Source organism: Musca autumnalis, unplaced genomic scaffold (genome assembly GCF_047663935.1).
Source record: "Musca autumnalis isolate F117 unplaced genomic scaffold, ASM4766393v1 scaffold_5, whole genome shotgun sequence".
Lineage (NCBI taxonomy): Eukaryota > Metazoa > Arthropoda > Insecta > Diptera > Muscidae > Musca > Musca autumnalis.
In genome coordinates, this window is record NW_027412088.1 from 1,820,049 (window position 1) to 1,847,626 (window position 27,578).

General features: G+C 34.0%; 2 protein-coding genes across 27 annotated transcripts in view; both read right to left on the reverse strand.

The window, feature by feature from the left end:
- CAP (Cbl-associated protein) overlaps positions 1-8,431 on the reverse strand; it is a 97,839-nt gene extending 89,408 nt beyond the window's left edge. For 7 of the 24 annotated variants that reach the window (XM_073957240.1, XM_073957239.1, XM_073957238.1 and 4 more), the window contains exons 1-2: positions 8,201-8,431; positions 8,057-8,115 (exon numbers count right to left, since the gene is read on the reverse strand). In XM_073957240.1, the coding sequence (XP_073813341.1) occupies positions 8,057-8,115; positions 8,201-8,349 (208 nt within the window). In that variant the 5' untranslated portion in view covers positions 8,350-8,431. Of the gene's footprint in view, positions 1-2,237; positions 2,469-8,056; positions 8,116-8,200 lie in introns of those variants that run through there. The other 17 variants (XM_073957250.1, XM_073957247.1, XM_073957251.1 and 14 more) reach the window with 8 other exon arrangements.
- Positions 8,432-15,269: 6,838 nt separating this feature from the next.
- Positions 15,270-27,389, reverse strand: LOC141387471 (uncharacterized). Of its 3 annotated transcripts, none has more exons than XM_073957259.1 (6): positions 27,240-27,389; positions 19,336-19,558; positions 19,105-19,270; positions 18,938-19,037; positions 18,659-18,868; positions 15,270-16,218 (listed from the first exon to the last, which is right to left on the reverse strand). In XM_073957259.1, the coding sequence occupies exons 2-6, from the start codon at positions 19,441-19,443 to the stop codon at positions 15,381-15,383; spliced, it is 1,422 nt and encodes a 473-aa protein (XP_073813360.1). In that variant the 5' UTR covers positions 19,444-19,558; positions 27,240-27,389; the 3' UTR covers positions 15,270-15,380. The 3 variants fall into 3 exon arrangements, with proteins under 3 accessions (XP_073813360.1, XP_073813359.1, XP_073813361.1); XM_073957258.1 differs by having other exon boundaries at positions 19,336-19,635; positions 27,240-27,388; XM_073957260.1 differs by having other exon boundaries at positions 27,144-27,243.
- Positions 27,390-27,578: the final 189 nt, after the last annotated feature.

Here is a 27,578-nt window from a genome sequence, read left to right on the forward strand (position 1 = left end):
TCACTGAAGAATAATAACAATAAAATGTTCTTTCTTATTACATTTATGCCTTTGACCAAAGAGATAAATATAATAAGATGGGACATTTATATTTAACATGATGTAAGATAGCACTATACAACACTGACAATGCAAAGAACTTCTAGTATGCATTTTTGAAAGTACATATTTAGACTACAAAAACCCTAGTAGGGTTTTGTCTTGTCAGATCCAGTACGGATTTTATGGCCTCATCTAAACCGGGCTTAATCTACACGTTTTTGCATTTATCAGGCCTTTATCTCAGAAACGAATTGGAATTTGGCTTTGCTGTCTTTAGCAATATTGTAGCCCTAAACTAGTAGAACTTATCTTTTGAAAAAACCACATAAGAAAAACTCCATCTAGGGCATCAAAATCTATAAAATATAGAAAATTTTACAGAATTGCTGAAATTCTAGTCAGTATCGGTAAAACTATTGGGAGTTGAACCAAACAACCTTTTACAAAAATCTTCCATATAAAGTTCTCAACAATTCTTCAAAACATTCTGAAACTCTAAAATGCTTGCTTCATGTTGTTTCAGCGGTATTTTGCATCATATATTTTACAACTCGTATTTCAAACAGAGTTCACACCAACAGTTTATTCTCCCATTTCGGAGTTCACCACATTATTGACATTTTTATTAAATGGTCGTTGAAAAATATATAAAATATATTGTGATAGAGGCATTTTACAGTGTATTACATTCCAGGGAATATTTTTCCAAAAGCAAATATTCAGAAAAATTAACGGTTTTTGAAGATACGGTGCGAAATGTATAAAAATTGTGGAATTTTTTCATATATTTTGATATTTGAGGCAATAAATGTAGTTTTTCGAGTTCATTATTTCTCCAAATATTTTATTCTTGTCCTTATCCACAAATTTGCTCCAGAGGTGAGAAGAAGATTCGCATTGGATTCAGAGATATAGCCCCGAATTTCTTTCAAAACTTAATATTTAACCATGTTTAGATGGGGCCATATAATCCGAGCTGGACCTGACACAACAAAACCCAACTAGGGTTTCTTGTGTTTGGGTCTGTACTTTCAAAAAAACCTCAGTTCGAATTTTTTGCACAAGATCACCTTAAAAATATTGCACAGTGTAACCATAGGAATGTAATGTTATGATTTCGTTACGTTATGTAAAAAAGTTGAAATTTTTATAGTCAATTTAGGCGTTATTTACAATCGTATGCACCAGGAATTGCACTGGGAGAGATCCATGATACAATTAATTCAAATTTCCATCCTTGATTAAGATCGGTCAGGGTAATTTTTCTATACACTGTTTCATTTATTTTGTGTAGTCTTATTAGCTTTATGTCTTCGAATAATCAATACAACTACAAATATAAATATAAATACATGTCAATATCTTAAATTTCCCCAGGAAGGTTTCCCAGAGGTTCAATATCCCAATGAAGAATTTTAGGTCCAAATGTTTTGTGCAGAACGGTGTAGATATTTCCTCGTTTCATTTGTTTCGAGATTGGTGTTCGGCATCGCTTCACTTGCATTTAATATGAATTGCAATTTAAAATTTATCGATTAATTTATCTCTTTATGGCAAATGAATTGATTTGTGTATAATTTGTTACGCCACAAGTATAATTTGATGTCAACACATTCACATGCATATTTGTATGTACATACATATACATATGTATATGTATAAAATATGTTTGTGACATACAAGTTCAAGGTATTGAAGTTTATACACCAATCGCACTAGTTCTTAGCTATGGAAGAAAGTGACTAACTGTAAATGTTCAACTTTTATAGGCAACAACTTCAATTCCACACTCGCATTCAATCCAATTCTCTTCGAATAAGAACACTTTCGCTTATCTCCTCTCTGGAATACAAATTGGCGCTTTTATGTTTTGCTAATCAGTCAAATAACCACAACAACAGCAACCAGAAAAAAAAAACACACACAAAACAGTAAACACTAATCAAGTCTTCTTCAACTATGGTTATCAGCGACAAATTCTTCTTCTTAATATTTTTGGTTATTAATATGATGGAACCGGAATACGTCACATTAGATAGAAAGGTAAATAGAGTTCATACATACATCCACACAGACACATGCATATACGTGTACATACATATATCTATAAATTGTAAATATGTATTGTCATTCAAAGATTATTAGCTATTAGGAGCTTCGTTTAAAATGATTATCAAATGCAAAATCAAACTCACGTCACGATTTATTTATGATTGGCGAATTTGCTGAATGTACCTCGTACGTCGCTCATAGTGTTTTGGCTGTTTTTTTGATGTTTGAACTTGCCGCACTCACTGTTCGGTGCCTTGTAATCTGTTTACTTCAACTCAACTGAACTGAACTCAACTCGACTTATCGAAATTCGTAAACTAACTGAATTATTGGCTGTGGTAGTAGCAGAATAGTTCTAGAGTCACACTCTGAAAGACACAAGCAACGATAGCAGCAGGCAACAATAACAACACACTCCAACACACATGATATTTAGCGGAAAGAGAGAGTAAATAGCCGCGAAGCAATCGTTTATTAGTAAGCAAAAGAGCCATAAAGCAAAGCCGAAATTAGCAGTGTCGTCAATCCATCAAAAAAAATGGTCCCAGTTTTAAATGAAAAATTAGAAAATGTGTACATTGGTATTTTAGTCATTCCGCGTATTTTGGAGTTGACACCGTTCACATTCAATTTCAGATCTTTTCGTGCGCTCATAATAGGTGTTCCCTAAACCATCTGCATATCTTACCCGTAAATAGCAACATCGACCCTCATTTCAGAATTAAATTTCTACCTCTATCCCTTTCCGTACATCTAAGTCCCGGTCCACACTACAGTGATTTCATTGAAAAAGAATCAAGAAATTATGCTTTCCTAGATCGAGTTCCATAGTAGAGTAATATCATGAAATCCAACTAAGAACGACTAATTCCATTAAATTTTTTAGAGTTGTGCCAAAGGAACTATATGGAACTATCTAGTTTACTTCGCAGTTCCAATGGCCCACATTTTTTCTTTGAACAAACTGAGTATACTTAATATCACACGTTACATTTCACGATGTTACTCATACGTTTTGGAACTAGTACAATGGACTAGGAACTAGATTATCCTACTCTAAAACTGTTTCAATGAAATCACTCTAGTGTGGACCGGGACTAATGTCCTTATCATTGAGAAAACCCCACACTGAACCTATCAGTACCATTTTATACATCTATTATATAAGTCCTATATCGCAACAGTGATTCTCATACCAAACATTTCCAGCTCTATTCGTGCACCCAAGACCAAATATTAGTCATTTTAATATATGTATATCGAAAACCCTCTATCTTAAACTCGACCAGCGACAATCATTCCAAATTTCGTTTTTTACCTACCCATTACCCAATACAAACGGTACAATTGTTAGTACCTTTTAGTACTTTTTGTAAACTTAAAAAAAATCCATCCTCAATAAATTAAAAAAATCCAAAAATCCATCCTCACCAAAAATTTCAAGATTCCAGCTTTATCCGTTTCATCTGAGCGTTGTTGAATCAGTTAGTCAGTCATTGGGTTGTTTGAGTGTTTCAGCAGGAATCCAATTTTAATTTTTAAACAGCTTAAATAGCAACACTAAAGTTGCAAGTACATAGTTGCTATTGTTGGGTCATTCGGAAGGCACGAACCGCAAATCCGATAGATAGTTTTTTTTTTTTTAATTTCAGTTGCTGTTCACTTCATTGTCAATGATATTTGCTATACGACGGTGAGAGGTGGAGATAGTGGGACTATAATTTGCTACGGGCAAATAAACTGGGTTTATGTCGTTGTTTACGTTTTTGTGTGCTGCTGCTCATTTGAATGCAAAACGCTCGCAAGTTTTGTCTCAATATAACTTACGTGTCGTTAGATACCCATATGCAAGTGTGTTGATACGTATGACTGACATACGTATACGTATGACTGGATGGATGGATGGAAGTGGACGTGCACATTCCTATGTAGACTGTATGACTGTTATTGTTTTGACAAATTGGGGTGGGTGTATTTAGTATGGACAGCGATCGTATTGGAAAACGGTATGTTCAAATGTTTCTCTATTTTTAGGATAAATTAGAGGAAAGTACCCCAACAAACATACAGTGGATCCAAGTGAATGTCGTACAGCTAATGAATTTTATTTAATTGACTTATATCTCCGACACAGAAAGGGATATGAGGAAAGTATTTACGTAGTATATTTTGAGTCCATTAGGTCGACAATTTAAAAACACCAAATAAGAAAATAATCAATCCCGTTTACATTGTTAAAAAATTAAATTAGCTAAAATACTAAGAATTTTAGCACCAACCGAAAGTCGTACAGCAATTATAAAGACAATGTATTTATTAATATAATTAATCCTTTTCTATATTCCTGGTTTCAGTTGAATTCTGCAATCGATTTAGAATATTTTTAGCCGGTTCTGTACAACTGTAGTATAAAATATGTCGCCGCTTGTTCTTTAAAGCTCTCCTAAAAATATGTTTGGAAGAACATATCATCTGGAGAAGTTTTCCAGCTTTACAACCACTATAGATGATTTATTGTTTATGATTGGACTACGTTCTAGCGAACCAATCTTATTGAAACCATTAATAAATACTATTGAACGCAAATATTAAGCTTTTATGCATGAAGCCAGAGTTTTGGCAGAAAGAGCAATGCGATAAGTGGGGCTCTTTCGCTATATAAGGTCTGGATCGCAAATTGAAAATTTATTTTAGGGGTATAAACTTGACTGTATATTGGAAAAATGAGCTTCCAAATATTTTCCTCAATCGAGTAGAGAGTCGGGACACTAAAAATCCACTCATTTTGAAACTCGTGTCGCTTCCAAATATTTTCCTCAATCGAGTAGAGAGTCGGGACACTAAAAATCCACTCATTTTGAAACTCGTGTATTAAACTATCCACAAGAAAATATTTTTAGATTCACTTTTGGCAGTTTTGTTGAGATGTGTATTGTTTTATTGTTGTAAAATAATTCAGATAAAACTCGGGTTTTGTTGTTTTTAAATTTTAAAACAACATGTTTTATTTAAAAACAACAAAACCCGAGATTTAGCTGAATTATTTTACAACAATAAAAGAAAATATTTTCTTTTAATTTTCGAATTATTTTAAATATGTTATATGTTTTTTTTCTTTTTGACACACATCCGTATTGGATCAAAGTATTGGATAGTGTTGCAGTTTTTATTTTCGATATCTGCTAAATGTAAAAAAAATGTTTTTGTAAAGTTGAGTTAATTATTTTGTCATTTGATTTCATAAAAATAATTGTTTACGCTCCTGTACCATTTAATCTGATTTAAGTTTCCAGAATTGACCCTATCGATTGTAAAGAAGTACTGATGTAACGTAAATCGATCGTAGGATTTAATAAAAAATACGACTGTACGACTTTCGGTTGGTGCTAAAATTCTTAGTATTTAAGCTAATTTAATATTTTAACAAAGTAAACGGGGTTGATTATTTTCTTATTTCGTGTTTTTAAATTGTCGACTTAATTGACTAAAACGCTGCGTAAATACTATCTTCATTTTGTTTCGGAGATATAAGTCAATTAAATAAATTTCATAAGCTTTCGCTTGGATCCACTGTATGCGGTGATAAATGTAAATTAAACTGACTCAAAAAAATTTTTTGAAACTCCTACTCCCTTATTTTGTCCATTTAATACAAAAACCTTACATATTAAATTTTATGGCGATCGATTAACGTTAACTGAATTAAATACCATATATAATAATGTTTCTTCATACATGAGTAAACTTCAAGTCAAAATCGGGAGGCTCGATTTTCACCGTAGACATATGGTCCAGTGGACTTTTTTGCTCAGTTCAATCCCAGGAATCAGAAAGGAGAAGGGCCCATAAAGGTCTTTTAAGTCCACACAAATCGCCCCGGCCTAACGTATATGCCAGAAATATAAATACCAGTGAAATATTCTGTTACTTTATTCGCAGCCTTAGTTGCTCTAGAATTACACTGTGCAACATTTTTGAGCCAATCGCGTGCAAACAACTTCTGTCCAGAATTTTATGAAAGTAGAGGACCAATAGGCAAAAACCATATTTGGTTTTGTTTTCTTAGATCGATTTCGGTTTTATGGCCTCATCTAAACATGGTTAAAGATCGAATTTTTAAAACAAATCGGGGCTGTATCTCTAAAACCAATACGAATCTTGTTTTGACATCTGCAGCAAACTTGTAGATAAGAGCAAGAAGAAAATATTTGGAGGAATAGTGAACTCGAAAAACTGCATTTATGGCCTCAAATTTTATATTATATCTCAAAATTCTATAATCTGTGTATATTTCGCAGCGTATCTCCCAAAATGTTAAATTCTTCTTAATGTTACCTTTGGGAAAATATTCTCTGGAATGTAGTACACAACTCTTCAGAACATTATATTGTTTTAAAATGCATCTATCGCCTTGTTTATAGCAAATTTTTCAACAACATTTTTGTAAATATTTCAATAATTCATTAAAATACCCAACATGAGAATAAACAGCCTGTGTGAACATTGTTTGAAATAAGTTTTGTAAAAGGTATGTTATGAAATACCCCTTAAACAACGTGAAATAACCATTTTAGAGTTTCAGAATGATCTGAAGAATTGATGGTCACATTATTTGGAAAATTTTTAGAGTGGTTACTTGTTTCAACTCCCAACAGTTTAGTTGTTATTGACCAGAATTTCAGAAATTATGCGCTAGATGCAGCTTTTCCTAGTTCATCTGTTTGACACATAAGTTCTACTACTTTATGGCTACAATATTGCTGAAGACTGCAAATCAAAATTCTTATTAGTTTCGGAGATAAAGGTCCCATCACTGGAAAAAGGCTAATTTTAGGTAGGTTTAGATGAGACCATAAAATCTAAACCCGATCTAAGAAAACAAAACCCAATTAAGGTTTTTGTAGTCTCAATATGTACTTTCAGAAAATGCCCATTAGAAGTTGTTTGCATTTCCAGTGTTGCACAGTGTTATGAGGACATTAGTGGAACACTGTTGTAAGTAAACTTTTCAAATGTATTATTTGTATAGTAATTCAAACAACAAATTATTCAGAGTGGGAATTCGTTAATATTGATTTGCTTTTGGGAATGGTATCAAAACAAAACAACAACAAAAAACTAAGTCCATATTTATATTAGGCAATATTCCTTGCCGCAAATGTCGGTTAGGGAGGGTGTTGAGAGGCAAAGGGTTTCCATTTGCCTCAACTCTCTCTCCATCAAACTGAAAATTGCTGCAAGGAAAATTGCCTAATGTAAATATGGACTAAGAAAACACTTTAAAGAATCGAAAATAAATGTTGTTTATTTTAAAGTATAGGCAGCATAGAATATGCTGTGAATCTTTGAAGTCTACCAGAAGAAAATTGAATGAGATATGACCGTTGGAAAGGAAGAATTCATAGTGTTTCGAATTGGTATTTTTGCGGTTGGTACCCACTCTAGTTCGAAAACGAATGAACCGATCTTCATATATTTGTTTGGCTTATTAAGTAGATCATGATGTATCCTTGCAGATGAAATAAGATCTACTAAAAATTATTAGTAGTTTTCATGGAAAACATCAATGAAAATGCAATTTTTTGTACTGGGGCTTTACAAATAAAACTATAAAGAACACGTTAATAAAACTACCAAAGTGAATACAATTTTTCAATTGTTGGCAATACTTCCCACTAATTATTGTCCAGTTGCTAGTTTGTTGTACCGTTCCATTGAAATGAATAATTACAACTGAACAGGCGACATACAAACATCAAAGCTGAGGTGATTTCACAACAAATGTCGGCTGTTGTTGCTGCCTAAATTTCAATGAATCAAATTGATGGAATAAATAAAGATTTATAAGTTCGTTCATCATTTGTTCTCACTGTCCGTTGTTATGATTCTGAAAGTACACCTGTGTTACATGAAACATCACGCCTCCCTTTCGTATGAAGTGGCAATAAAATGTTCAACTCACCCTGATAATCATCGTTAAGTAAAACTCCATCAGCATTGCTTTTTGTGGGGGGCAATGTACTACCAGAGGGGATAAAATAAGCAACGGATAATTATCAACTCTTCTAATTATTAAAGTGTGATTTTTTTAACAATTTCTATTCACCTGCTTAGAGCCAAAATTACAGACTTTCTTTGTTTAATTAAATCAAGCACTTGATCATTTGTAAGAGATGATGTGTTGAACTGTTGGACAGATGATGGGTTATTTGATTTGCCTTCTTTACGCCTTTTCAATGAACAAAACTTTAACATTTTTCTTTTGTTTGGTTTGTTATTCTTTTTTTTTAAACTTCACATACAAACGTCCGCTTAGATGAGTCGTCGAACAGAAACTAAATTAGTAGGGTCACGCTTGCCTCAAATGTTTGGGGGCGTATTCTTACCATTTGTCTACGAGATGATAACATCTAAGTCAGGGTGCCGGCAGAAGAATCATCAATTATTCTCCATTGAATGACACAGAATCAAAGTTGCCAACATAGGCGTTCTTTGATTTTATTTCAAATTGGAAACGCAATTTCAACTATTTTGGGCATTTTTGTGCTAAAACCGTTTGTTATCATCTTCTTAATGTTATTATTAAATGTTTGAAATTTCCCCATCGCTATATCGATGTTAAAAGGTTAACGACCCTACAGTTTGTTAGAAGCAATGTATCATCAGCTTACGATATGTGTGTTGAAAGTATTCCGCCTATAATGGGGGGTGATTCAATTCAACAGACAGTTGGTCTGTCATGGGAAAGAAATGTCTTAGAATTCGCATTTGATGAAGAATATGAGACCTTAGATCAATTATTAGGGATGTCGCTGACGAATGGCAAAGTTATATACCAACCATGCTTCGTTACGATGCATGAAGTATTTCAGTGTTATTAACAACAAATGTGCACCTAAACTATTGATTTTCTTTCTTGGGCCAAATTACGACATTCCATTCGATCGAGTATTGCTCGTGAATGAAAAAATTGAACTATGAAAACCTATTACCAAAATAAATCATTTCGTACATTTTTCTAGCACAACTTCATTCCGAAATTATTACCCAAAGTATTGTTCAACGAATTCAACATATGTATATTTTTATACCCTCAGCCTTTAGGCTAAAGAGGGTATTTACACTTTGATACGACCAAAAATGTGCCTCATCGAAATAATGGTTTTAGACCCCAAGTATGTTTGTACGATATCCGTTTCAGACAATTTTGAGTTGATCTAGCAATGTCCGTCCGTCTGTCTGTCAGTCTGGCAGGCTGGTGCGCACGATAACTCTCGAACGGATCAATCGATTCGGTTCAAATTTTGGGTATCGAAATATTTTGTCCAGATTCGATTTAAGTTCGAAGATGGGCCATATAGGTCTACTTCTTCAGGTACCTCCCCCACAAATGTTCAAAAATTATCGCAAAACTTGTGCGCACGATAACTCTTGTAGGGAATAACCGATTTGGCCTATATTTTGCGCATCGTGTAATTTCTACCAATATGTTCCAATATGGACTCAATCGGTCCACTTCTTCGGGTACCTCCCTCACAAAAATTTGGAAAATTTCAGTTTAGGACCATCTCTCGAATCGCTTTGATTTTTGCTTTAGCAACTTGTATTCACTGCCCTTCATACGAGGGTATATGTTTCATCAGGGGCAAGTCCATACTTCAAATTTCACCCTCTTCCTGTTAACCGATTAATCTGAAATTTTGTATACACTTTGGATTTTGGTGACAATACAATTATGTTTATTCATTATCATTATAAATTCAAGATGGCCGTCGCTACAAAATGGCGGATAATTTATGTTTTATTAATCCCTCAATATGGGTATCAAATGAAAGGGCTCTACAAGCAGAATAAGAGTATCAAATGAAAGGGCTCAACAAGCAGAATACAATATACTATAAAAAATTGAAATCCAAGGTGGCGGCCGCTACAAAATGGCGGATAACGTAGGTTTTATCAATCCCATCAATATGAGTATCAAATGAAAGGGCTCAAAAAGCAGAATACAATATACTATAAAAAATTGAATTCCAAGATGGCGGCCGCTACAAAATGGCGGATAACGTAGGTTTTATCAATCCCATCAATATGGGTATCAAATGAAAGTGCTCAACCAAAGTGCTACCAAATGGCTGATAACAATTTTTTATCAATCCCACCAATATGGGTATCAAATAAAAGGGCTTGACAAGAAAAATACAGTGCACTATACAGTACATCTTATACACCCGAAAGCCATACAGTTTCCAGCTAAGTACAATTACGGGACGGCTGAAAGAAGAATGTTTCCTTTAATACTATCATGGGATTCTACAATACATAAAATGCAGGGCAGCACTGTGGATCACGCAGTCGTATACTTAGGTGCGATACTGTTTGAAGACGGTCAAGCCTACGTGGCTCTTAGTAGAGTAAGATCTTTGCAGGGACTACGTATAGAGGAGTTGGACTGCAATAAACTAACGTGCAAGAAACCTTGTAATAATGAAGCACTAAATGAATTAAACAGAATGCGAAATAAAAACTAAAAACTAGAAAATAAAAATAGGTAAAACAACTTTTTAAGTTAAACGGTTTTATGTTAAACATACATTGCAATGTTTAAGATAAATGTACTAAAAACCAAAAAATAATAAAATAGATACAGTCGTGGGAATTATAAACATATGCATAGACTAGACTAAAATAAAACCGTGGGGCACGTCAATTGTCTACAAATTATCGACTTAATGTGCGATAGAAGAATCGTTTAATTCGTCGTTGGGCAGTTGGCCCACAGACGGTGAGGAAATTACTTACTATTTTCTTGCTCAAGGAAATTCCAGTAGTTATACACTCCATGTAAATAAAAGAGATGTTTCAACTAGTTCATCGTTGGACATTCACACTGTTGGCTGGCGGGGAATCGTTTCACTGCTCGTAGTTTGCCTTTGATCGACAAAGTACTAAACGCTCACCACTATGAAACCCTAAAACTCGCTTATAATCGAGCTTGCTAGCTTGTTTCCACATTCTAGCCCTACTTATTACACGTCCAACGTTGTCGGTTGAACAACTGCCTAATTATAGTGTAACATTACAAAACAAACATTTTAATCAACAATTGTAGACAATTGACGTGCATATGTTTGAGAGATTCCATCATGAGAAAGAATTTTTATTGAGGCTAAGCGACAACTTATTTCCTAGTTTTAAGTGCATTTCTAAATAAAACACTGAAACTTAATTTTTTCAAATGATATTTTATTTAGTTTTTGCTTTCAAATAAACACATTTTTACCATCTACCTTCTTAATGTTCTATGAAGAACACATAGGTTTTCATAGTTCGATTTTTTCATTCACGAGTAAATACTCGATCGAATCGAATGTCGTTATTAGGCCCTTGGTTTTTAGTTTGTAATACAAAAAATAAGCCTACTAATCTAGGTGTACAATGACATCTCTCAATCTGAAATCGCTGCAAATTCTTGCTGGCTGATTTTTACCTCAAAGCTCCACGGTATAAAAGAATATTTCTGGCAAATGAACGGCCGGTTGTAATATACAAAGTATATGAATTATCATATCGCGCATTTTATCTAAGAGTCCCAAACCCCCTGTTTTTTTTTACAAAATTATTATTCTTCTCACATGAATTGTCAAATTTTGTAGCGCAAATGTAGAGCGCTGATTTTTAAATGAAGAATTCTCAACTATATGTGGAACACATCTACGAAAAATTAAGTCTGTATGCCATCTGTGGACTGAGCTATGGATGCTAAGCGTAATCAGGACAGTTTCACATACGACCATGTGTTGAGTTGTTTACAGTGACTTGAAAAAATCACTTTGCAAAAAAATGGAATTTACTTGTGAACATTTTCGTCCGATAATTTTTCACAAATTTCGACGTGGATAATCACGACAAGAGTGCATGGATCAAATTAAATCTTTGTATGTCGGTAAAGGACCATCCTATAGAACTATGAAAAACTGGTTTAATGAATTCAATCGTGGCCGACATTTGCCAAAAAGGAAGTTCGTGAGCGTCGTCCAAAAACGGCCGTTGTGCCAGAAAAAATTAAGCCGCGTGTGAACGGATAGAGGCATCCTTAGGCATTTATTCCACCAACTAACATTTAATATTCCATGAATACTTGGCGGTAAAGATACGGTTTTCCTCGTTGGATCCCCTGTCGATCGGTGCGTGAAATTTCGGAAAAATACGATCGCGGTCCTTCAAAAGACGTTAATAAGATGGATCCAGCTGACGAACCGTGGAACTATGGAACTATGGAACTATGAACCCGAAAATAGCAGCAATCGCCAGAAGATACTGTAAAAGCGTTAAAAAAACATATTTTGGAAGTGTCTCAATCAAGCCACTGTAAACAACGCAACACATGGTCGTATGCCAAACTGTTCTAAATACTCTTACGCCAAGAACTGTCAAACATTCCAAAAAATGTCAGATGACGCCTGGTTTAACTACGTGTTGCCTAGGTCAGAAGGTTTTTTTGCTGACCCTCGTACACCGCTAAGCGGGTTTTGGCCAAAAAATTTGTAACGCATCGAAATTATGGTCGTATACCCATGCATATATATACCAAAATGAAGTGTGTCTGTCCATCTAAACCTCAGAATGGGAAAAAACTTATTTGGAGAAAAAGTCAGAGTTTTATTTCAAAGCGAATATCTCCGCTTCTATAAGGGGTATATCAAGAGCTAACGAAAGTAGAAAATATCACCTTTGCAACGATGTAACGTAGGTTGTCGTAGGTGGTCAAACAACGAAGATATCGCAATAGTCGGTAATGCATCCCTTTTTCCACTTTTTGAGCAATCACACTACAGGTCGGAATTTTCAGATCCTCACGAAATTTTGGGGGTTGATGGTTGGCTACATCCCACTTTTCCCATTTTTTATTTGAGTTGTACTGACGATGCACTTAAACGCGTTTCAACAAAATTTACCTGCAGTAATGAAGACATTCAGAGCAAAGGCGCTAAGCTATCCCAATTTTAATATTTTGAATTTTTTCCAGTCAAAAGCTTATGCACGGGGGTAGTGGTGTAGGGTATCATATAGTCGGCCCCGACCCGACTATAGCCTTGGCTCACTTGTTTCATACTGTACGGGTACCTCACGTAAGATACATGTGCAGTTTCTTATATCCATCCGAAAGCCACAATTTTTCAAAAATATGTACGATTTTCATGAGATGCAAAATCAGTTTCCTATTTTCCCTACATTCCCATTATTTGCTCTTATATTTCTCTCTTGTTTGGTAAATGCTCACAACTTTGTTCTCTTTTTTCTTTTGAATGGTCTCATCGTCTCACCATCACATTGATACTGTATCAACAAACCGCAACACAACAACCTGACTGAAATACAGCTAAACGTGGTTTTCCTCACACCATCGTCTCACCGTCCTGACTGAAATACAGCTTTACGCTATACTAACACGGTCGTAACAATTGACAAACCAAACAAGTACAGTGCGTTTGGTGTTGAAAAAAAAAACAAAGTGATTGGCGGTACGATATATGTAGTTCGTCATTTTTTTAATTTCTTTAATGTAAAGGCAACATCTAATATCTCAACCTAGAGCTGATAGACTCAACATGTATATACATATGGTTCATATTGTTCTGCTATGCTCACAAGACGATAACAGCTACAGTGAAAATCATTAGAAGAAACGATAAATTACAATAATGCAAAATAAAAGCATTATAAAAAGCAGCAAAATTTGTCTCTTCTTTGGTTGATGGTGTGTGGTGGTAGTTAGTCAATAAAAACAAAACAACTCGCCAAAATTGTTTTTTTTCAAGCTCTCAGAAGAAACCATTATTTTATGAAAGGGGTTCATGAAATGCATAAATTTGAACGTTGGCAAGACATTATGAACACTATTCCTAAAATTCAGTATTTTTTTCTGTGTAGTGCTTCATAAAACAAATAAACGTTTTTGTTGTTTTATGCCAAACTCTAAGTAAAAGAGATGTAACTTCTTGTGTTCATAAAAGTATGAACAGCGCCTATACAATTCATGTAATATATCAATGCACACTCAGCTGCATAAAGTGTTATCACTATAGCGCTAAGTACATTCATATTTCTGGTTGGGCTAGATTAATATTTATAGCCTAAAACACTTAAAGATGTAATTAAAATATTAAGAGAGCTAGTGAACCTATCTTTCATATTAAAAGAAAATGTTGCTGTTGGAAAACTGGCTGATTAAACATTTTCCAATATTACACTAAGTTCCCCAACAGCGCCACCCTTACTAAATCATGTACAAATAATTTGTACACCTTGAATTCTTGAAATATCAACATCAAAATTTGACACAAGATAAAGTAGGACTCTTGGAAAGAAAATAGAAATTTGCTAACACATTTCTTTATTTATGCCGCTCATTTGGCTGAGAGATACATGGGGATTGAAACCTGTCTAATAACCAAACGAGGAACAACGGCGTTAAGTTTGGCAAAATTATATCGAAACTAGATTTCATCATTTTCCGCTGGATGATGTGGCTGAAGCTTAAAAATGTCGAAAATCGGGCTGCACCGTTCTATGGGGACTATCCCAAAACGATCTATACGAGAAAATACAGTTTTTTGTGAAAATGTTTTCTTACCTCTGGAAACTCAAAATCTCAAATTACAACTAATTCAGTGGGCTGATGGGAGTTATACTTTCCTTACCGCGACGTGCTATGTTATGAGGTGGCGTTATGTTGGGGCAACCACAAAACATGTACCTATATAGACAGTTTTAATAAAAATGTTTTCTTACATTTGAAAATACAAAAGGTGAAATTACTTACTTACAATCAATTCGGTGGGTAAATAGCTTAAATACCAAATTACCACTAATTCGGAGGGCATTTGTCGCTAATACCTTCAAAATTCCTTAAGGCAAAGAGTCGCATTATATTATGGTTCTACCAAAACGTGGAACTATATAGCCCATATTCAATTCTACGGCCCTACAATACATTTGACCAAAATTTGATCCACCAACTTCAATCCGTTCGTATTCTAGAGTGATTTACATAGACGGAATGACATGGTTATATCGACGTGGAATTTCACGCTGACCAAGAATATATATACTTTGTGCGGAATGTCAAACTGGAGGGTACAAAAAATGTCAAACTGGAGGGTACAAAAAGTTCATCGAGGATCAAAAAGAGGAGTATACACATATGTATGTATTTATTACAAAACGATATTTACAAATGCATTTTTACTTAACCAAATATGCCTGTTGTCATATATTTATAACGTTTAATTTGAATTGGATTTTATTGGGCACACTCCCTTCTCCTTGAGAAATAGCTGAAGACATGCATTATCCACTCGATCCCATAATAACGAACCATATTTTCTTGCCGTATAATCAATCAACATGACGGTGCGACAATTAATACAGTGAACACGGTAATGAAACAAAAGTCCCACAGTGGGTGACAAAACGTGATCCGTATAGCCAGGTGCCGCACGCCATAGACGCTTCGTACCCATTTCCACGGTAGCATGTGTATTGACAATAAATCGACTGTTCGTAAAGGCTGGCATAATTTCCAAACTGCGTTTAACTTTTGTTTGTGTGATGAGCATACGATTGGTTGCCCTTTCCGGAATACTGAATGAATCGCTGCGATCTTTTTTATAAAAGAAAACGTTACGAAAAACATATGATGCCGTTAGGCCCTCGTCGCATTGTAGCATAAACTGAAGTAGGGAGTTATGCTTTAACGGCATTAAATATTCATCCAAGCCCACTGTGACAGCATACCGGAAATTATCCACCGTCATAGCGCGATAGATGCAATCATTGATTTGAGCAACAATTCCACCCGAATATAAGTCATTTTGGTAGTCTTGCAAGTTCCATTGCAGAATATCGGCTAAACCCAATTTGCGATAGTGAGTTAAAATATTTGCCACCTCTTTGGTATAGCTGCTGACGTAGAAATAAAAGTGTCCAGCTCCCAACAGGCGATACATTTCAATAAATTCAACTAGGCCAAGGGCGGTAGTAGAATTAACCTGCAACGGGGCTACGCACACGGAGAGAATTGGTTTGGATTTGGCAAATAATTGATTCATATCCCGCGGATAACTGTAAAATGAAATAGAGAGAAATTTTCATATTAATGCGAATCAGAGATTAAACTTAAATATGAATAAATACAGTGATAGTAACTGCCGACCTGTAAAATATACATTTTAATAAATACCACGTGATTAAGCACTCAGAACCAGAAATACTAAATTGCAGACAAATATGTTAAAAATGTGGGGCGAAACCCTCAAAATACAACAAAGACGTCTTTATGGGAGCAATTTTTAACCAATAACACTGTGCAACAAGGTATTATCTGAATTATTTTACAACAATAAAGGGTTGGAAAAGGACAAACGCTTTTATGAGTATGTTAAGAACCCAAAAAGAAATTTTCCGCCGTAAGTCAAGTCTTGGAGTTACGGCGTGATGAATATTTTGATTGTAATGCTTGAAATAAATAGCTATCTCTTTTTGGCGTTATTGTAGCTTCATTTTGACATTGCAAATCGAATGCCAAATCTTTTTGTAGAACATGTCATATTTCTAACTCAATTCCTTCCATGTTCTTTTTCGTCCTTTCTTCCTTGAACCGTCTACAAAAATGTAATTCAAAAGATTTTTGGTACGATTACTTAAATCGGTACAGAACCCGGGCTTAATACAGGAATATCTGGTTCAAAATCCTCTAAGAAATTTTGCCATTATCGCGTTCGGCATAACGAGTGCTTTTTATAGAAAATATTTCAGATGCACCACTTATACATAACCAATACTCTTACTGAATATACAGAAAAATAAAACATAGTTTTTTTCTAAACAAGATCCGATTCTGTGTCAACGTGTAATGTAACAAGTTATATAATTTTAGCTTAATCAAATAAAAAATGTTGCTAAAACTTTTTTATAAGGCCTTCAAAAAACCTCTTCTATCCCTTAATGTGTACCAAACCTGTGTTCTGTTTCATTGACTAAGACGTTAATGTAAAGGTTCAACAAATGCTGACGGTAGACCATCCAAATGCTCCCCTGAATTAATCTTCATTTTTGGTGATCTCACCTAAATGTGTGAAGGTTTCTCAGTGCAAACAATACATGAAGTGACGTTTTAGGAAATTATCGCCACGAACAGCATTAGATCCAGTAGTACTTTTTGACATTACACCCAGACCTCGCTTTCAGTGAAATAATTCCATGAAATTAGGCGTTCTTAGATCGAGTTCCCCACTATAGCAATTTCAAAAAAAAACTACATTAGTATGGAACTCGATCTAAGAACACATAATTTCATGGAATTTTTACAATGAAAACACTCTAGTGTGGACCGGGACCTAAATCGAGTACAATTTTTTCGAGGGTCCAAGTCTATTCTTCTAGAGAAATTGGTCCAAAAACTCGAAAAAAAAACCCTTAGAGACGTTAGAAGTGTTGTGTGTGCTTATCTTTATTATGTCCGATGCTTAGGGTATATCTCTGTCTTACTTGTTTGTTTGCGTTCTCAAAATGTAGAAATTGAAATTTTATTTCTATAATTTTATTCCAAAGAATTGAGATGGAATCAATCAATTATCTTGATACAACAGCACAGACATCGCTGTTACAAACAATATTGACTGATGATTTTAAATGTTTGTTATCATGGAGCCCTAACAAAGGCAAACAAAAAACCACATTGCATTTGACAAAGCTTAGTCTCTTAATTACAATAACTTCGGCATAAGTATCAGTTTCGAAGCATTGCCAGAGAAGCCATTCAACAGCCGATATGTCTGATGAGCTGCGTAACTAACAGCGAAACCGGTCACATATTTGGTGGTTGTTTCAATTCGAATCATTGGCTATATTTTTTCACTTCAAAAAAATAGTCGATCTTTAAAATCAACTCCAACGAGAAAATTAATAAAAATTAACATTACTTTTTTTTAAAAAAATCAAAAAATGTAATATTTGTTTTTGTATTAAAAAACTACTCCTCGGGTTTTCATAAAACTCATATAAAAACACATTTATTTTAAAAAAATTTCATGTGTGGGAAACGGTATGGAAAACACACACATTTTTACCCATGTATTTTCAATACATTTAAAAAAAATTATGCGGACGAAGCGAGACGTGTATAAAATTATATATGGGCTGAAAGAAGACACTTTCAGGCATCTTTTTTCTGTTCTAGTCCACTAAAGTTGGAATTTTACTAAAATTTAGTAACTGAAGGAAAGTAAAATAGCTCACTTCGTGCAAATGCTAAGGACACAATCACATCTACTTAACAAAAAAGCATGCACTCATTGATATAAGAGAGGTCTCCCTTGTCCTTTCGGGGATGTTATGGGCACAAATGTATGTATGTTATCATGTTCACAAAGTCGGTGAATTTTGGAACACAAATTTTTGCATGTAATGAAAACAATCACATCCCTGAAAACAGGAAACACTACTTGTTAGAACGACATCTATCCAACGACTAGACTCGTGTAGGCAATAATTACATACTTACCTTATCGGCACAAAAGTTGGACTCTCATTGGTTAAACTATTCGATTTGTATTTTATGGCAACAGCGTGCGGTAAGCGAACGACCAGACTCTCATTCATTTTCCTATACAGCGGACAGACAATTGCATATACTGCAAATGTAGTATCATTGTGATCATGCATGGGCTTGGGTGATTCGGCTGTCGTTTTCATTAATGAAAAATCTTCTCCTCTGAAAAAGGTAAATGAAAAGTAATTGTTCAAAGCGTTTGATATACTTCCGGAACATTACTAATTTTACCTAAATATACAAGAAATTTGGTCTCGAAAATACAACGGCAATATGGCAATGATGCGTACAGATCCAATTGCAATTCCCAACGTAGAATCTAGGGGATGATCTAGGGAATAATAAACATAACACATTTATTACATCTTACCTTTATGTTGTAATTACTGAAACATTACCCAAAATCTCCACACGCCTATCAAAATATGCCGAATAGATTTTGTGCCGCATCCAACTGTGACCCATGTTGCGCCAGGAATTGTTGTAGGACCACACCAATGATGTCGGTTTTACCAGGTCCAGGGATAATTGCATACTTTTGATGTCATTTTGCAGATTTTCACTCTATTGTCCAAATGAAATAACAAATTTCATGTTTTGAAGTTAGATTAAGCGTCATGTTTACTTACCGCCCTTGTGGTGAGGGAAACATAGGCCAATATTAGCAGACTACTCGCTACTACTCCAGACAATAGAAAGTAAATATATTGCACACGTTGATTATCTTGTACAAGCATTTTGGAAATTCGAATGCTTCAGAGAAGTCTCCCTTGTCCCGCATGGGATGTTTGTGGTACAATTATCTTATTATATCAGTTGATGCTTCAGTTTGGCTTTCTATCATTCAGGGAGCTGTAGGAGTAGGAATATTCCAAAAGTGCATTCATTTGAATAATTAGTTGAGTAGTTGTTTTTTTGTGAAAAGGTTCCTGGATAAATAAATTTAATTTGCTTTTCGAGTGTGTTAACGTTTCAACGATGTTGTGTGTTCTTCTTTCTCTCGGTCCGCTGATATAGCAAATGAAATGCCTTTTATTTATTATCGTATCCTCTGTTTTCAAACGCAAAACAACATTGCAAAGGTAACAAATGCTTGGAAAACAAACACGAAACAGAGGCATGCAGGTAGTGTATGTAATTCCCTTGCCCTTCTCAATTGTAACCATCACTAATTATAGAAGAAAACACATCACCTTCGTTCATAGCTGATGTCACAGTAATTATGCAGGTTCTCTGTTGAACATTGACCAATGGATACAGTGGTTGACAGCAAATTCTCAAATTCATAAACATTTTAAGAAACATTTTTAGTTAAAAGTTTATATTGCTATCATCTGAATGCCGGGTAGTTTTTGTAAAAAAAAACAGAGAACAATTGGTGGCGCACATGTCAGCATTTAAGCAACCCTTATTTTTCGTACGCGTAAATAAATAAACTAAATGCTTAATACAAATTTTCGTTACAATTCAAATTCCGAAATTCATGTAAATTAAATTAAATCTATTGTTGTATGCGCAACTGCTTACAACAACAGAAGAACAAACAAGTAGGTGGAAACAACACTTTGAAACTATAAGTTATGACGACGATCCTACTCGTTACGAAGCAATAGTACGTCCAGAAATTAACAACAACATCACTGAGGCCACCCCCGACATCGACGAAATAAAAAGCGTCATAACAAAGTTAAAGAAAAATAAAGCTCCGGGAGAAGACGGAATCCCACCCGTACTGCTCCAAACAAACTCCTTGGCAGCAGCGAAAATACTCGCACCATATATACAACATGCATGGACGCATGAAAACCGTCTAGATGCATGGACAAAAGGAGCCATTATCAAACTCCCCAAAAAGAACGATCTCACAGATTGCAACAACTGGAGGGGTATACCACTCTTAAATACCATATATAAAATAATGGCTACCATCATAAACGATAGATTGAAATGTGTTGAAGAAGCATTGAGAGAAGAACAAGCAGGTTTTAGGTCCCGTAGAAGCTGCTTGGATCAAACGAACACACTCCGAATAATTATGGAACAGTCTGTAGAATGGAAATCTCCGCTTTATCTCGTTTTTTTTTACTTCAAAAAAGCTTTTGACTCGATAAAGCGGACAGCAATATGGAATGCATTGTACTCGAAGGGCGTCCCAGCAAAAATTGTTAATTTAATACGAGCGATGTACCAAAATGCCTCTTTGCATGAGAGGCACAATGGGATGATCAGCGAACCTTTTTGTACCAACGCCGGTGTAAAACAAGGCTGCCAACTATCACCACTACTTTTTGCCATCGTTCTTGACGAGATAATGATAAAATTGAGCAAGCAGAAAAGAGGAATTGTCTGGAACTTCAACCAACACCTAGAAGACTTAGATTATGCGGACGACATATGTCTACTGTCTCATAAATTTACAGACATGCAGAGCAAACTTAATGACTTGGTTAACATGGCGAAAAAGGTCGCTCTTGAAATCAATACAGAAAAAACATATGCGATGCGATTAAACAACATAATAGACAACCACTTCGTGATTGAAAATCACATAATTAGCTATACGAACAATTTCTGCTATCTTGGAAGTATAATGGCAACCAACAACAGCGCGGAAGAAGATGTAACAAACAGACTCAAAAAAGCGAGATCTGCTTTTGGTCGTCTAAACAAGACCTGGAGGGCCACTCAGATCTCCCTTAAAACAAAAATAAGACTTTTTAATTCATGCGTTAAGTCCACACTTTTATACGGAAGCGAAACATGGCTCATGTCTAAGAGCATATCCCAACGGCTGCAAACTTTTGTCAACAAATGCCTACGAATAATATGTGGAATATCTTGGCCAAGAACAATTTCCAATGTCGATCTGCTTACCTTGACTAATGAAGAGAAGATTGGAAAGCAAATGATGAGGCGGAAATGGAAATGGATTGAGCATACCCTCCGAAAGCCCCCAGAATCTATTCCAAGGGCAGCCCTTGAATGGAACCCCCAAGGAGCAAGGCGCACTGGCCGACCAAAGAATACATGGCGGAGAACAGTGCATGCAGACCCGATGAAGACAAACAAATCATTCGATGAAATTAAAGTATTATGTCATGATAGATTAAGATGGAATAACTTTGTAGAAGTCCTATGTTCCCAAGAGGAATAAAAAAAGGAATAAAAAATGCGCAACAATACATTATCCACAACTATCACAATAAATCCCAAGAAGTTTGACAAATCCAATAAAACCTATCAAATATGGAAATTAAATCCCTACTGGAGAAGCTGAAATACCGTATGTTTTTGTTGTCGTAGCAGCATTAGTCCTACGTGTAACCATATATGGAGGAGCTGAAATACCGTGTGTTTTGAGTACTATATTCAATAACAAACAAAATAATATGCGAAATTGGCTTCATGGACATAATAATGATTAAACTGTGGTCATTAGGAAATATTTAATAGTCATTAGTCATAAAATCGTTGGGTCCATTATACAAAAAAAATCGAAAAAGATTTACTAAAAACTGGCGAACCAGTACCATTAGAGTGTAACATGCCGTGTCTTGAATTTGGTGTATAGACAACACATTAAGGAAAACGACATTGGCAATTCTCCAAGAAACCATAGATTTTGGTAATTTTTGCAATTCTATATTTATCACCCCAAAGTGGTAGGTAATTCCTATTTTTGGCTGTATTTGTTATAAATCGTAAAATAACTTTGTATATTTTGACGGAATATTGTTTTGAGGACCAAGATATTCGCAAAAAGAGATTTACACAAAAAATCGTATAGTATTTACATAATTAGTTGACATAAATTAACAACTAATATGACATTTTACAATTTTGGCTTTGCAATTCTCTTGTTGTCTAACTGTACGTATTGTAGGTATGTTTGGAAACAGATGCACATATTTATGTCGTTTAAACCACACATTCGATTTTTTATTAAACCACTGTAGCGGTTATTGCATTGATATGTTGGTCTATGTCTATGCCACTGTCAATAGTGGTGTTCAATATCTTGCTTACGAGTAATTGTTCTTAAAGGTAAAAAGCTATTGATTCATGGGGTTTCGTTCGTGGTCATGCACACTAGGGATATAACCAAAAAATACCACGCCAGTACCATGTGCGGAATATTGTCCTGATAACGAAAACGCGTGTTTTAGTTCGATTCGGTGAAACAAGTTTCCGCACCGACTGCGATTACTAAAGCCCTTTTGATATTTTTTCTATTAAAAAAATTGAATTTGCTTTGTTTGAATAAATATTTATAGAAAACAAATACGATTCTCAAAGGCAAAGTCATTAAAAACAGTCTGAAACTTTCGCGAATTCATTGCAAATGACCACATGTTCCCTTGGCCGATAGGAACAATAAATAAAAACATAAAATTCGCGAGTTTATAAAGAAAAACAAAAAATTGCAATATTGTCAAAGGTGCATTAAATGCTATAAAATGTTGCGATTTCATAACAAATTGGTCCAGAATGGTTTGATATTGATTTTAAATTAGATTAAAACTATAAATAAGTTATTACAAAAAGCGTATGTCATTATGACAAAAAAAAATTAAATAATGCATTACTGCATTACTTCAATGCATTTGGTACGGAATTTTTTTTTTCGCGATAGAGAAAAATTACTCCGTATTTCCTAGTAGTTTTTCCTGCTCTACACGGCTATGCGGTGGTATTTTTGTTATTTGCAAAAAATTTATAACCCTAATGCACACACATGCACTCGCATTCGCCTGTCATGCTCATGCAACACAAATAAAAATGCCTCAACAATAGCGGTAAACATTCAAATTGACACCCTTTCAGCTTTTTATCAATTAATTTTTAATACAATGCTATCGATATGATACATCTTCGCAGGTAAGAATAATTTACAATAGTGAACTAATTATGGTTTGTTTTGTAGGGCAAATAGAGAGAATGTGAAGAAAATGCTATGTTAGTGACTGAACTTTATCAATTTTCGATTTTTAAAGTACGTACAGGAATTCTGAAGGTGTTAACATCATACACCTGTGCCAGAACTTTGTGAGATCCTATCAGATTATTTCGAGCAAATCTGAATGTGAATCCCAAATTGTCAAACTTGTCGAAATGTCATATTGTTTCTTAAACATTTCTCACTGTTTGTGTTTGCATAAAAATGAAAGTATGTATAATGGGAAAGGAATAAAATATGCACTATTTTCCGGGTAAAGTTAAATTTTGGATTGTCATATATCGCAGGAAATATTTAATAGTAAAAGTTCGACCATGTTGATGAATCCGATATGGCTTTTGTTAAATTTCTCAAGGTTATATCAAACTTCAAGAAACATATGGGGCTTTCTGAGTGAAATCGGACTCTTTTTCAAGATGAGGTTTGTGATTTTCTTTGTTTTTTGCTGTGGTGATGCCGCTCATCAACAAAACATTTTAGTATATTTTCAGAATTTTTTTGACTAACCGTTCCAGAGATATCGCGCCCTGAAAATGTCAAATTCTATAAAAACTATGTGCAAAGAAATATTCATAACTTCTTTAATATTGGTCCAAATATGTTTTATCAGCTATCTAATAAAGGATATAAAAAATTTTTGCACAGTGGGCTTGGATGGAATTTTCGCGATTTAAAATTTAAATTCAATTTTTATCAATGATTGTACTCTTCGATTTTCTTGAAATTTTTTTTATTAAACTACGATTAATTACAAAAATTTTAAAACCTATTTGGTAGTGGGATTCGAATGATTACTATTTTTTCTTATTTATTTTTTTAATTTGTCAATACAATTTTTCCTTATACCAGTGTGAAAAAAATCATTTTTTTGTATTTTTTGTTGTTTATCAGCTATCTAATAAAGGATATAAAAAAAATGTTGCACAGTGGGTTTGGATGGAATTTTCGCGATTTAAAATTTAAATTCAATTTTTATCAATGATTGTACTCTTTGATTTTCTTGAAATTTTTTTTGTATTAAACTACGATTAATTACAAAAATTTTAAGACCTATTTGGTAGTGGGATTCGAATGATTACTATTATTTCTTAATTTTTTAAAATTTGTCAATACAATTTTTCCTTATACCAGTGTGAAACATTTGTTAATTTGTTAATCTAGCAAATATTAAAGAATATTTTCACCAGAAGATGACTATTTAAATACGAAAGAGGATTTGAATTTCAGATATCAAATGGATAAACCTATCGCGGGACCAAAAAGACTTCATTCAGTAATACGCACTAATGCTGGTACACTAATTGCTAAATCATTCTTTAAGTCGAAAGATGAAGAGGTTTTTGAGATGTTTCAGATAAATTCCTAAATAAAACATCAAAAAAAATGTTTATAAAAGAAACTATTTAATTTTTGGTAAAATAACAAATGTTTCACACTGTTTTAAAGGAAAAATTATATTGACAAATTTTAAAAAATTAAGAAAAATAGTAATCATTCGAATCCCACTACCAAATAGGTCTTAAAATTGTTGTAACTAACCGTAGTTTAATACAAAAAAAAATTCAAGAAAATCGAAGAGTACAATCATTGATAAAAATTGAATTTAAATTTTAAATCGCGAAAATTCCATCCAAGACCACTGTGCAAATTTTTTTTTATATTTTTTTTAGATAGCTGATAAAACAACAAAAAATACGAAAAAAAGATTTTTTTCTATTTGGACCAATATTAAAAAAAGTTATGAATATTTATTTGCACATAGTTTTTACAGAATTTGACATTTTCAGGGCGCGATATCTCTGAAACCGTTAGTCAAAAAAATTCTGAAAATATACTAAAATGTTTTGTTAATGAGCAGCATCGCCACAGCAAAAAATAAGGGAAATTAAAAACCTCATCTTGAAAAAGTGTCCGATTTCACTCAGAAACCCCCATATACAAAATTTGTAGTTGAACTTTACAAAAATATTCTAAATTGCCTTTACTTCAGAAAGTTATTTGTCAAGTTTCGATAACACATATCTTTTGTACTTTAATTAAAATAACGACGAAATCATTTATATGGCTCTCCTTTGTTCATTTAAATTCCCCTCAAGACCTAAGGTTCTCATTTCCTAGGGGAAATTGCTAAATTTGTTCTTAAGTGGTCTGACATTCAGTTTTGGACAAAACATTTGCAACTGACACATACAATTTAGTTTTAGCGCTATAATAATTGTAAAAATCAAGTTTTTGTTAAATTTTTCTGCATCAAAGTGTTCTTCATACTCCGAAGGAAACGCCTACAACTAGTTTTTGTACCTTATAACGGTGGTCCACTTTTAATAGCGTACTTAAAAGAAATATCCCATATTTTAGCAAGACAAAACAATTGCAACTCACTCCGTTGCTATATAAATAAGGCTCAAAATGATGACTCTTTACACTATTTTTGTATCATATCCAGATTTTTATTAGTTAAGGGCCTCTTTAAGACTGAATACATAAATTTATAAAGTTAGAAACGTTTTATAATGAATAGGAACAGAATATTTTAATCTAATTTTTATCTGGCACTTGATAAGTTTGGAAAAGGTCTAGGAAATCGTATAAAGGGAGAATAGAATAGAATCATCCTAAAAAATAGCTTATAGTTTAATACGAAGGCCATACAAACAAATTAAATGCATTTGTTCACGTTTTTGAGTGATTTAGTCTGCTGAAGTCCATAAATGGAGGGCCTGCTGTGAATAACGGCCCCATACCGGGCCAATTTATGGAGTTTCCTTAAAAGTAAAGAAGTGAAAATGTTTTTTTTTTGTATCGGAATTAAAAAGTCGTAATTTTGAGCCTTATTTATATAGCAACGGAGTGAGTTGCAATTGTTTTGTCTTGCTAAAATGTGGGATATTTCTTTTAAGTACGCTATTAAAAGTGGTCCGCCGTTATAAGATACAAAAACTAATTGTTTGTGTTTTCTTCGGAGTATGAAGAACACTTTAATTCTGAAAAACTGAACAAAAAGTTGATTAGTACAAATATTATTGCGCTAAAACTAAATTGTATGTATCTGTGCAAATGTTTTGTCCGATACTGTATGTACAATAGAATCCCGGTAATTCGAAAATCTTGAAATGATCAACACTAGCTCATTCGGAATTTGCTTCTTGGCAGAGTATTTTTATTCTCCGACTGCCGAAAACATTTGGATTTCCAAAAAAAACAAACATAGATCAACAATATTTATCACAAAAGATATCTTCACTGCTCCACATCTGCTAACGATCGAAGAAATTATTCACAAAACAACATTTATTGCCAATTACACATTTTTATTGTACGGTATTTGAATTTTCATTAATAGATTCATTTCCTCTCGCCATAGGAACATCACATTAATACACGACGATTGGGTCATTCATTTGCAATAAACAACATGCCATATTTGTCTTTGTGTTTACTTCATTCAAAACAAAAAAATATTCAAAATTCAAATGGCACCCATCAACAATTTTCCAAAATTTTCATCTCGAACATGCGGACAACGTTTTATTGTCTTTCTTTATTCGATATAAATTACGAGTTTGGTGTGAATACCTAAAATCATTAGTGCGTGTGTGTGATTAAATGTTTTTCGTCCGAATTAAACAAAATCAAAAAATAAAAACAGGAAAATGATATGTCGTTTTTATGAACCCGTTAATGTCTTTCATTCGCGCGGATCTCTTTTGGCCAACTAAATCGGAAAATTTCTCATGGGCCCGACAAGATCCCAAATATTTCAAATTTGTTTCCACATGCTCTTACATGACATCTATACAAACATATTGATACATACATACATATGTATGTCTGTATTTCTCCATATAATTACATTGTTTTTATTCTACCAACCATGTTCGCCCCCTCGCGGCTTGTTTTATTTGAATAACGAGT